This window comes from Carcharhinus amblyrhynchos, chromosome 11 (genome assembly GCF_965287045.1).
Source record: "Carcharhinus amblyrhynchos chromosome 11, sCarAmb.v2.hapA, whole genome shotgun sequence".
NCBI lineage: Eukaryota > Metazoa > Chordata > Chondrichthyes > Carcharhiniformes > Carcharhinidae > Carcharhinus > Carcharhinus amblyrhynchos.
This window is the reverse complement of record NC_137334.1, coordinates 81043223-81056117: the sequence shown is the minus strand read 5'-3', so window position 1 is coordinate 81056117 and position 12895 is coordinate 81043223. Positions and strand designations below refer to the sequence as shown.

The following is a 12895-nucleotide window of genomic DNA, read 5'->3' as shown; positions in this document are numbered from 1 at the left end:
TCCAAATAACTTTACCAACAACTTGTGTTTGTCTTTGGTGCAGTGAAACGTCTCAAGGTGCTTCACAGTAACAGTTTAAAACCAAACGTGACATCAAGCTGTATAAGGAGACATTGAGGTAGACGGCCAAAACTTGGTCAAAGAGCTAAATTTTAAGGAGCATCTTAAAGGGGGAAAGGAAGTCCATGGTTTATAGGAGAAACCCTGATGCTTAGGGGCTTGGCAACTGAAGACACTGTCAGTGGCAGAGTGATTAAAGTGAGGAGTGCAAGTACCTAAAGTTTATTTATTAGTGTCACACTTTGGCATATGTTAACACTGCAGTGAAGTTACTATGAAAATCTCCTAGTCACCACACTCCAATGCCTGCTTGGGGACACTGAGGGAGAATTTAGCACGGCCAGTGCACCTAACCAGCACATCTTTGGACTATGGGAGGAAACCGGAGCACCCGGAGGAGACCCACGCAGACACGGGGAGAGTGTTCAGACTCCGCACAGTCAGTGACCCAAGCCAGGAATTGAACCCAGGTCCCTGGAGCTGTGAGGCAGCAGTGCTCACCACTGTCCCCCATGCCACCTCTCTCTTATAGGACTTGAGGAGGGGACAGAGATGGTGAGAGGGGTGAGGACATAGGGGGATTTGAAAACAAAGGGGAGGATATTGAATTTGAGGCATTGCTTAATGGGGAACCAGTTTAGAACAACATGCAGGGGTGATAGGTCAACACAACTTGGTACAAATTGGGGCAAAGACAGCTAGGTTTTGGATGACCTCAAAGTTTTTGGAGGGCAGAGCATTGGAGGCTAACTTGGAAGATGTTGGAACAGTTAGAAGTACCAATGGCATGGGTAAGGATTGGAGCGTGAGATGGACTAAGGCAGAAACAGCATTGAGAATGTTAATGACTTCTCCAGATTTCTTCTCCAAGGCAGAATCATGTCTTGTATGAGCTAAATCAATGACCACTTTGCAATGGTTGATATATGTCCTGCTTTGAAGTTAGTATGTGGATGCAAACAGCAAAGGCAGGGTTTTCCTTTCCTCTCTGTATAAAGCTCATGAAAAATCCCATTCTTGAATAATTATATGAAGCAATGGTAGTTCAGCAAAAGAATTCTCTTCTAAGTTCACACAGACAGGAGAATATGGCACATTGTGGAGAAAGCAAGTATGAATAATCATTTTGCGTAATGGGTAATTGTAAGAAAATGGAACTGCAAACCAAGAATTTTCAGTAACCAGTTTAGTTTTATGACACAGAGTTGGGAGTTAATAATGTTATATTATTTTTACATAAGATACCCACCAGAAGACTAGATGCTAATAATAGACAGATCACAGAATTGCCTGTGCTAAGCTGAAAATAATTTAGCAAAAGCGAAGTTTAACTCCTTGAATACTCATTGAGTGTTCAACATAATATTCAAAATGTGTGCCTGTGTATTGGCAATGTTATCTTCTCAAGTTTCTAGTGCAGATTTTGCTCCATTGTTAATGTGACTGTGGTTTGGAATCATTATCTGTGTCCACACAATTGGACCGGGATTAGTCAGACAACAATGTAAGGGTTAAGATGGTCTAACCACATCCAAGAGAAATGAACCAGGCCTACCGGAACCCGAGAGCTTTTCGAAATGAGTGAAAACACCGAAATCCTGTTGTGCCTTGGAGGTGGGAGTGCCATAGGAAAGCTGCTTCAGCCCCTCGGGGGTTAACCATTTAGCTTCTCACTCAAACGAGATTGCAAAGCAAAGAGAACTGCCCCCCCCCCGCGCGCACACACACACACACACACACACACACACACACACACACACACACACACACACACACACACACACACACACACACACACACACAAGTATACTCTCCCTCACACACACACACTCACTCACTCGCTCACTCACACACATACACACACACACATACATACACACACATACACGCATACATATACTCTCCCTCACACGCGCACACTCACTCACTCACTCTCACATGCACACACACACTCATACACACACACGCACACATTCTCCCACACACACTCACACATTCTCTCACACACACACACACTCTTACTCACTCATACACATACACCCTCACTCACACACACATTCGTACACACACACTCACACACACACATACGCACACACACACTCTCCCATACACACACACAAAGTATGCCTTTAACTAGTAACTTTTAAAAACACATGTATATTGTGTTCATGCACCAGCGAGTGTAGTGGAGGATACCTGTGAGAGGGTGTGAGTGGACATATGTGTATATCTATATATATATGACTGCGCACATGTGTACCCGTGGGTGGCACGCTCGCACAGTGGTTAGCATTGCTGCCTCACAGCGCCAGGGACCCAGATTCAATTCCTGCTTGGGTCACTGTCTGTTCAGAGTCTGGATGTTGTCTGCGTGGCTCACACTGGTTTCCACCCACAGTCCAAAAGACATGCATTGGCTATACTAAAATTCTCCTTCAGTGTACCCAAACGTGCGCTGGAGTGTGGCAACTAGGGGATTTTCACAGTAGCTCCATTGCAGTGTTAATGTAAGCCTACTTGTGACTCTAGTAAATAAACTTTACTCTAACTAAAAATTGTCTGGCTGACGTTAGACATGGAGTTGCCATGTTTCCAAATGTTCCTATCTTTCCTCCTGTGATTTTCTCTCTCTCCCTCTCTCTCTCTCTGTTCGTGCCTGAAGTCATTTGGTGCAGTCAGGGTTTGTTTATGAGTTTGAGGAAACACTGGAATGTGGAGGCCCCAGCTTGCTCAGCTCTGCTCGACACAAACACGCCCAAACTACCGTCACTGAGGAGCAGCGATAGCTTCCATCTGGGTAGCAGAGGGATGCCTGACGTCAGTGCTGAGAATCACAAAGGTTTTTACAACTTCAGGAACGGGTATTTTGTTTTCTGCCCTTGCAGTTCCTCACGAGCATTTGAAGGACAGGGGTCTGTTTGGCCTGCCTCCTCCCCCACCAGGAGCTAATCCAGCTGAGTACTACCATCAGATGACCCTAATGGCTACTCATCGAAGCCCGTATGGTGACATCCTGATGCAGGCTAGTGGAACAGGCGGCGCGACGCACATCACAGATTACATCAACCCCGTGGACAGTAAGTATTGTTGGACTTCCTCCTTCTCGTTCTTTTATCTCACGGATCAGGAAGCTCTCTGCCGCTCAGCGCAGGAGACTCACGGCAAAGTTCCTGCAAGAAAGTCATTTTGAAAAGAGTGGCAGTTTTGATTATCGGCGTTAACCCTTCGAGAGCTGCCCTGCAGTGCGAGCGATGAGAGATGCCTTGTGCCTGACATTCCAACCCCAGTCGTGCCTCTCCCCTTTGGCATAATTTAACCTGAAACTTTTATTTTCCAGAATAAGATTTATTTTGCTTCTGTCTCTTGAAAAATATTTCCAACCATCAGCTGAAAGACTTTTCTCTCCAAGGTCAAAGACATGTGAACGAATCTCAGAGAAACGTAAAGAAAATGAGCCTGATGTTTTTGTTTAAACAGTAAACTTATCGGTGCATCCGATAGTGTCAAGTTTTGTACCGTTTGCTTTGAAGTTGTATTTCTGCGCAGATTTTAATTTATTGCAGGTTAGCACAAATCCTAACAAGAATGCAGCTCCTCCAGAACAAAGACTCTCAGTCCTTTTGATAGACATCTGTATATATTGTGGTTTGGTTTGAAAACTTCCTTCACTTTGTGTGGTGAATGGGAACTCAGCAACTAGCATTTCCTAATAATAGGGAAATAGATAAAGGTGACTCTGCCCGTGGGGCAGTCGCTTCCTATCTCGGGAGGGCCACGTGTAGTCCTACTGTTTACAACTGACTATACTACACTCAGCACTCCAGAGTGTGCCACCCGAACCGTCTGGGTCTGAACTCGCTAAGTGCCCAGAACTTAATGATTCAGATTTCTTCCTCTGAATTGAGAATGGCATTCTTCCAATTCTACTAGCCCCGAGGATAGGTGTGCAGAGAGGAGGTGGCCTTGGACGAGAGCTCCAAACGACTGCTTACTCTTTAGACTGGAGTGTTTAGTGAATAGCGGCAGCAGTTACCGACAGTTCGCCACCACCCCCGCAGGCCCACCCCCAGACCCCTGCTATTGACGGACCGACCTGTGGAAGTCTGAGTAATGCTGGATTTTGCACATTTTTCTGGTTTTCTTCCCTGGACTAATCCAGCTCAGCAGAGAGTTCGGAGGAGGAACGACGCACAGACATGTTCCTTGTCTTTCATTTTTTTTTTGTTTAGAGGATGTGTGTTGGACAGAATGTGTGCAGCTCAGACTGAAATCAATACCGTATCGCAGCCAGCAGCCACAGGCTTCCAGATTTTGGTTCAATCGCAGCTTGCAGACAATCCGTATTTTGTAAAAATGTGCCAGACATGTGGATGCCCTGTGCCTGATCCTCGCTGGGAAATATTCAGATCCTGAATGTGGTTTGATTTCTAATTCATCGCCTTTTTCAATTACTGCCATCCTTTGCCGGACAGTTGGGAAGGCGTTTAGGAAGAGAGAGAGAGGGTGTTGTTGGAAGGTGCTGTGTACCTTTCTTTCAGTATGTCCTGACTTGTGCCAGGGCGGCAGGGTGACGCAGTGGTTAGCACTGCCGCCTCACGGCGCCAGGGACCTGGGTTCGATCCCGACTTGGGTCACTGTCCGTGCGGAGTCTGCGCGTTCCCCCCGTGTCTGCGTGGGTTTCCTCCGGGTGCTCCGGTTTCTTCCCACAGTCTGAAAGACATGCTGGTTGGGCGCATTGACTTGAACAGGTGCTGGAATGTGGCGACTCGGGGAATTTCACAGTAACTTCATTGCAGTGTTAATGTCAGCCTTACTTGTGACTAATAAATAAACTTTAAAGCACAAAGAAAACCACAGCACAGGATCAGGCCCTTCAGCCCTCCAACCCTGCACCAACCATGCTGCCCGACTTAACTAAAACCCTCTACCCTTCCAGGGAACATATCCCTCTATTTCCATCCTATTCATTTATCTGTCAAGACGTCCCTTAAAAGCCACTACCATATCCACTTCCACTACCTCCCCTGGCAATGAGCTCCAAGCACCCACCACTCTGTATAAAAGAACAAAGAAAATTACAAAACTTTGTCATCTCGTTCAAGTTAAATACTGTGGATGCTGAAAGCTGAAAATGCTGGAAACATCCAGCAAGCCTGGCAGGATCTGTGGACAGAAAACCATCAAGTTACGGTTTCAGGCCTGTGACCTAACATCAGAATTCAGCATCAAAAGTCATCGACCTGAAGCATTAACTGTTCCTCTCGCTCTACAGCTGCAGCCAGGCCTGATGGGTTGTCATATTGTTGTCAGCATTGTTGTCATATTGATTTTATTAAGGACCTTTTCAAAGCACTGAGTAGATGTGTGGCCCAGTCGCTGCCTATTTGTGAAGTCATGATGTGGGTATGCCGGCGTTGGACTGGCGTAAACACAGTAAAAAGTCTGACAACACCAGGTTTTAGTCCAACCTATTTATTTGATAATATACTCGCAAGCTTTCGAGGGGTTACCCTCTTCGTCAGGTGAATGGAGGACTCTCCATTCACCTGACGAAGAGGGTAACCCCTCGAAAGCTTGCGAGTATATTATCAAATAAATAGGTTGGACTAAAACCTGGTGTTGTCAGACTTTTTACTATTTGTGAAGTGCCAGGACTATGTGAAATTGTGCTGTTTACATACTACACCAGGCACTCCAACATACCCCCCGAGCCATTTGGGTCTGGACTTAGAATCATAGAATCCCTACAGTGCAGAAAGAAGTTATTTGGCCCATTGAGCCTGCATCGACAACAATCCCACCCAGCCCCTATCCCCTTAACCCCACATATTTTCCCTGCTAATCTCCCTGATGCTAAGGGTCAATTTAGCATGGCCAATCCACCTAACCCACACGTCTTTGGACTGTGGGAGGAAATCGGATCACCCGGAGGAAACCCAAGCAGATACAGGGAGAATGTGCAAATTTCACATAGACAGTGACCCTAGCATGGAATTGAACCCTGTGAGGCAACAGTGCTGACCACTGTGCCACCGTGCCGCTACTTAATACACAGATTGATACTTAGCCAGGTTGACAAGGCAAGTGTTCGGTCTGATTCCTGGTTAGCTGAAGTCATCAGTAGTTGGGATGCTACAACTAATCTTAATATCCTCAGGCTAGGGAGGAGGGATGAAAAACAGCACTGTTAATCCTGATTTCTTTCACACTACAATGGCTACACTTCAAAAACCGCTTAATTGGCTGTAACACACTTTGGGAGGTCCTTTGGTGAAAGAGCGATATAAATATAGGCTCTTTATATGATGGATGTTTGCTGATCTCAATGCATCAACGGACACAAGGTGAGGTACACCATTGGACTCAACATTGAAACCCTTCTGTACGTTCTCCCTGTGTCTGCGTGGGCTTCCTCCCACAGTCTGAAAGAGGTGCTAATTAGGTGCATCGGCCATGCTAAGTTCTCCCTCAGTGTATCCGAACAGGCGCCGGAGTGCGGCGACTAAAGGATTTTCAAGTAACTTCATTGCAGTGTTAATGTAAGCCCACTTGTGACACTAATAAATAAACTTTAACTTTACCTCACACTAAGGTATTCTGCACACTCCCACAATTTTGGACTGGATGCAAAGTATCATTGTTAGGCTGTCACAACGGATGGTGGGTGATTCTGTGGGAACCATTCTTCATTACGTCAACAGGAGGGAAGAGAATTGGGTTGGGGGTAGCGAGGGGAAGAAGAGTAAGCAGCCATTTTTAGCGTGAGGGTGGGCTTAAAGGCAAGGGAACTGCTCTTTCAGATTGGCCGGAATCTTCCAGCTGTTTATGTCAGTGGGATCTTCCAGTCCCACCGACGGCGCACGGCCACCGTGGGCTTCAGGGCAGTGAGGGGTGCGTTCAACAGGATATGTCATTGACAATGGCGGGAACAGAAGATCCCACTGCTGACCAATGGCAGGCTGTTCCTGCCGCTGCAATTCACGTGGCAGGAAGCAGGGAAAATCCCGTTCGTTCCCAAAATTGACAATGTGAAAGAGTTAAAGGTTTTAAGAACATAAGAAATAGGAGCAGGAGTAGGCCATCTAGCCCTTCGAGCCTGCCCCGCCATTCAATAAGATCATGGCTGATCTGAAGTGGATCAGTTCCACTTTCCCACTTTCTCCCCATAACCCTTAATTCCCTTGTCCATCAGAAACCTATCTACCCGTGACTTAAATATATTTAGCGAGGTAGCCTCCACCACTTCAACGGGCAGAGAATTCCAGAGATTCACCACCCTTTGAGTGAAGAAGTTCCTCCTCAACTCCATTCTAAACTGCTCCCCCCCCCTACTTATCTTGAGGCTGTGCCCTCTAGTCCTGCTGTCCTTTCTGAGCAGGAAGAATCTCTCTACCTCTACCCTATCCATCCCCTTCATTATCTTATACGTCTCTATAAGATCCCCCCTCATCCTTCTAAACTCCAACGAGTACAGACCCAGTCTATTTAGTCTCTCTTCATAGTCCAACCCCGTCATCTCCGGTATCAGCCTAGTGAACCTCCACGTTTTATTTTTACATGACATCTCGCCTGCCGAGTTATGGGCCAAAGGTCAGCATCCAACAGCCAAGAAGCCCTTAGCCTGAGTTGAATGATAACTGCAAAGAGGCCGTGCAATGGCAGGATTTGGGAAATGAGGAAATCATTCCAACCATGGGAGATGGTTTACAGAGGATGCTGGGGGGAGGCCACTTGACTAGACTGCGTTGTGCCTGGCCTGGAAGTGCTTGATGCTGCTCTAAGATGTCTCTAATGCGAAGATTCAAATCACCAGGTCAGCATCCCTCAACTCGATATTCATCAAGAAACTGAATTTTGATTTGCGTTTGGTTGGATAGTTCAAATTTAAATAACCCTCCATTTTACATAGTCGTGGCTTGCCACATTACAGGTCGTAGGTCAGAGTTCAAACAGCGAAGAGAGCGAATAGCACCGTCCGTCTAGTCTTTACCTCATCTTTTCCGGGATCACATTAAGAACACTGAAGGGATTACATTTTCCAGGATGTCCTGCACTCGACAAGCTTCTGGCTAAAGGAGCAGCACAGGAGAATGGTTGAAAACGTACCTTCTTCCCCTGACTCCTGGTCTGAAGCAGGGAGTTGTTCCTCCACTGGGGAACGTTGAGGCAAGATGGGATCTTGGAACAACTTTCCCCAGAACTGCTCGCATATTGGTCACCGTGGCAACAGATGATTTGACAGCATATTCACAATGCTATTTTTAAAAGAAATTTTATATTAGCTGTCTATAAAAATAGTCCAGACTATCACCATTGTAATAGCACAAGCGGGGGCCCCTGCCCTAATTCTGGGAAACACAGTAAATACCGGGGCTAGCTCTTAAAGAAGTATGAGGAATGCTCTAGATTCCCTCTCCGTGGACCCTCTACAGGTCTTCCAGAAAATGTCCATTCCACAGCTCAGACAGAGGGCTCCACGGATCCTTTGAGGGTCTGTATTTTTCGTTATTTTTCAAGGTGGCACAGTGGCTAGCACTGCTGCCTCATGGCTCCAGGGATCCAGGTTTGATTCCAGCCTTGACTGTGGAGTTCGCACATTCTCCCCATGTCTACGTGGGTTTCCTCTGGGTGCTCCAGTTTCCTCCCACAGTCTAAAAATCCAAGTTAGGTGGATTGACCGTACTAAATCGCTCTTTGGTGTCTAGGTTAGATGGATTAGCCACGGCAGATGCGTGGGGTTACAGGGGTAGGGCGGGAAAGAAGGCCTGGTTAAGATACTCTGTCAGAGAATCAATGCAGACTTGATGGACCAAATGGCCTCTTCTGCACTATAAGAATTCTAAGAAGACTTCTTGGAGAAATTGAGAGTATTATCTGTAAAGTACTGGCACAGTAAACAAATGCAGTCACTGCAAGATGGGGTGTACTTTTGGGGGGTCCAGAAGACGTCACTGACCACAAAGCCAAAATAGCGAACATCAATAGCACATTATTGCCTGGAAGGGAGGACATTGTTATTCTTTGCATTAAAATGCACAGCTAATTTAATGAGGTGGTTTCATTCAGCTTAGGGGCCCATTTTGTGGCAAAGGCATCTGTCAGTGCACATTGAGTTGTTGACGATTGATGTCATTGACAATAAAGAATGAACAATTGTGCTGTTATTCTTGAAGGATTATAGAAAAAAGTGATTAGCTAGTGAGTAGAATAGCTACAGTAACAAAACACATACCAGTGAGGAGACGGATAAAATAACATAACTTATCTTGCCTATGCAGACGTTTTGTAAGAACTATCCAATTGGTCCAATTTCTTTCTCTTTCCCCATAGGGCTGCAAAATATTCATTTTCAAGTATATACATATATCCATTTTCTTTTGATTCTGTTTTCACCACGACTTTAGACATTGTGTTCCAGCTCTTGCTCTGCAAAACATTTCTCCAAATCTCCCACTTTAGCCATATATTGTAAATCTGTCCCCTTTGGTTACCAAGCCCCCTTCCAGTTTATTCTTCCTTACTCCATCAAAACCTTTCTGAATTTTGATTGTGACTATTGTAATGATGCATGCTACAGACTTCCATCAGGAACACAAAGGCTTCTATTAATAAGGAAAAACTGCACAGAGGCTAGGAGCCCCTTGGTTGCCGCAATCCCTACGTGTCTCCTATCTGTCTTCAGACTGTCTTCTGCCCAAGAGAGAACTCCACCCCCTGGAGTGATTACCCACTCTTGGTCCAAATTGCCCCCCAAAGCCAGGTGACCCTCTTCTGTTGTGTTGTCCTTAGAGGGACAGTCTGGGGAGGTGATGGTCTAGTGGTATTATCACCAGAAACTCAGATAATGTCTGGGGACCCAGGTTCAAATCCCGCCATGGCAGATGGTGGAATTTGTCAGAAAAACCCATCTGGTTCACTAATACCTTTTAGGGAAGGAAATCTGCTGTCCTTACCTGGTCTGCCCTACATATGATTCCAGAGCCACAGCAATGTTGTTGACTCTCAGCTGCCCTCCAAGGGCAAATAGGGATGGGCAAAAATGCTGGCCAGCGATGCTAATGTCCCATGAAAGAATTAAAAAGAAAATCACCACAACTATTAAATCTCTCTTTAACCTTCTCTGCTCTGAGGAGAATGGCATCTCTAGTCTGTCCCGATGACTGCGGTCCCTCAATTCTGGTAAATCTCCTCTGATCCCGCCTTCCACGACCTTCTTAATATGCTATCATGACTTCGTTGTAATGACCAACGGAGGTTGACCTGTGAACTACAAGTGATTGCTTAGGGTTTCTCTCAGGGAATTGGAGAACAGAGAGCCCAAGATTCAATCTTTCAGTGTACGCAGAATTAGCTGATTTTAATAAGGTGTGCCAGTTTTGTTTTTCTTTCCCCCACCAGCCCTCACCTGGGGTGACAGAGTGATACGTTGGGGCATCTCCTGTTCTCACTGTGACTGAAAATAAAAGTCAACAAATCTTATCAGTTGAGTGAAGACATCTTTGCCGATGATCCTTCCTGCATTGTTCGCTCGTGTTGGCGAAGGATGGGTAACGGCTCAGTTGTGGTTTCCTTCCCCTTGTGCAGACATTCCATTGTCTAAATTCACGTCTGCACTGCAGCCACTTGGGTGAGGTACCAGAAGGTATCTGGCACCCGTGTAACCATATGTCAGTAAACTTCATATTGTCAGGATACCGAAGAAGAACATCGGAGGGATGGAAAAAATAATTGCTACTCCCAAGCACATCAGGCAGAAATGTACTCCCACGCACAAAGCCTCTCCTTGTGCATTTTTTTTTAACTTAAGTGGTTCCAAATTTGCAATACATTAGTGAGCAGGCTTTCAATCCCACACACGCAGATATTGTTAAACGAGCAACTTCCAGCAATCAGCGCTGGCACTGCATGCTCAGATATCTGTGCTGCCTGACTCAAACTTGAAACATTTACGTTGAGTTACATACTAAGGTCGTAATGCATTTGGAAGGACTCTACAATTTAACCATTACTGTTGGGGACGATAAGGATCCTCTCACCGCTTCTTCCAGATTCACTACTTCAGCTGTGGATAGGATCAGAAAATAAGAACATAAGAACTAGGAGCAGGAGTAGGCCATCAGGCCCCTCGAGCGTGCTCCGTCATTCAATAAGATCATGGCTGATCTCTTCATGGACTCAGCTCCACTTACCCGCCCGCTCACCAAAACCCTTAATTCCTTAACTGTTCAAAAATGTATCCATCCTTGCCTTAAAAACATTCAATGAAACAACCACAACTGCTTCACTGGGCAGGGAATTCCACAGATTCACAACCCTTTGTGTGAAGAAGTTCCTCCTCAACTCAGTCCTACATCTGCTGTCTCCAAGTAAGCGAGACTCAAGTGGAAATAAAAATGGAAGAAAAATCTGATTTTCAAAATTAAAACTGTCATCAGACACATTCAGTGAAGGTTTTACACACACCACTGCAATTTGAACATTGATTAAAATCTGCAAAGGTTAGAGAATTTAATTCTTATAATCTGTTTTAAAGTTTATTTACAGTGTTAATGTAAGCCTACTTAATCACAAGTAGGCTTACATTAACACTGCAATGAAGTTACTGTGAAAATCCCCTAGTCATCATGTCTGGCACTTGTTCGGACACACTGAGGAAGAATTTAGCATGGCCAATGCACCTAACCAGCACGTCTTTCAGACTGCGGGACCAAACTGGAGCACCTGAAGGGAGCCCACGCAGACACGGAGAGAATGTGCAGACTCCGCACAGACAGTGACCCAAAGCCAGGATTCAAACCCAGGCGTCTGCTGCTGTGAGGCAGCGTTGTTAACCACTGTGCCACCATGAAAACACATTGCAGCCAATGAAGCACTTTTAAAATCGTTGTGGAAGTGTAAGAGATGTAACAATTGATTTGGACACAGCAAGGTTCCAGAAATGGCAATGAGATAGTGACCATGTAAAGTGTTCTGGTGCTGTTGGTTGGAAGGTAACTATTGGCCAGGACACCAAAGAGAAATTCCCTGCTCTTCTTCAAAATAATGGCACGGAATCTGTCCACCTGAGAGAGGCCAAAGTCTTGCTTTAAAGCCTCACCTGAAGGATAGTTTCTACAACAAAGCAGCGCCCCCGAGATACTGCACTTGGGGTTTCAGCCTGGATTAGGTGCTGAGATCCCTGGAATGGGATTGAAGCCATGACCAGCTTTGACAAAGGGTCACCTGGATTCGAAATGTCAGCTCTTTTCTCTCCTTCCAGATGCTGCCGGACCTGCTGAGATTTTCCAGCATTTTCTCTTTTGATTTCAGATTCCAGCATCCGCAGTAATTTGCTTTTATATCGAAGCCATGACCGTTTGACTATAGGTGAGCGTGCTGCTCTCTATTGCTTCATGACTGATGCTAAGATCAAAGGGGATTCTTACCACCCCAATCTCCCCACCTCCCACGGCATGTTTTCCAGAGATGGCTCACCATAGGCCACCAGTGGGATCTTTCAGTCCTGCTGAAGTAATTTGCATTGCTCACTGACAGCCACCAGGAAACCCATTGCTGGGGATCACTTTCAACGGGACCGGAATATCTCACCGGCGGGAAGGACTGGAAAATTGAACCCAATGTTTTACATTCTGAAGGCACATTTGTTGAGACACATGGTTTTTTAGGCATGATGTTTGGAGCTTTGGAGATTGAGCAACATTGCATTTGTGACTTTGAAACACCAGCTCGAATAGTTGCGATTCCCTTGGGTTGTTAATTTGCAGAACCCGAGTCAAAGAACACCCTCCACCTTATCCTAAACTGAGTGCTGGCTCTCTTTGAGTAACTGTACACA

General features: G+C 45.7%; 1 protein-coding gene across 2 annotated transcripts in view; it reads left to right on the top strand.

Moving 5' to 3' along the window:
- Nucleotides 1-12895, top strand: part of gli2a (GLI family zinc finger 2a) — a 405780-nt gene that overhangs the window by 315150 nt on the left and 77735 nt on the right. For both annotated transcript variants that reach the window (XM_080199475.1, XM_080199476.1), the window contains one exon: nt 2946-3137. In XM_080199475.1, coding sequence (XP_080055601.1) covers nt 2946-3137 — 192 coding nt within the window. The remainder of the gene's footprint in view (nt 1-2945; nt 3138-12895) is intronic.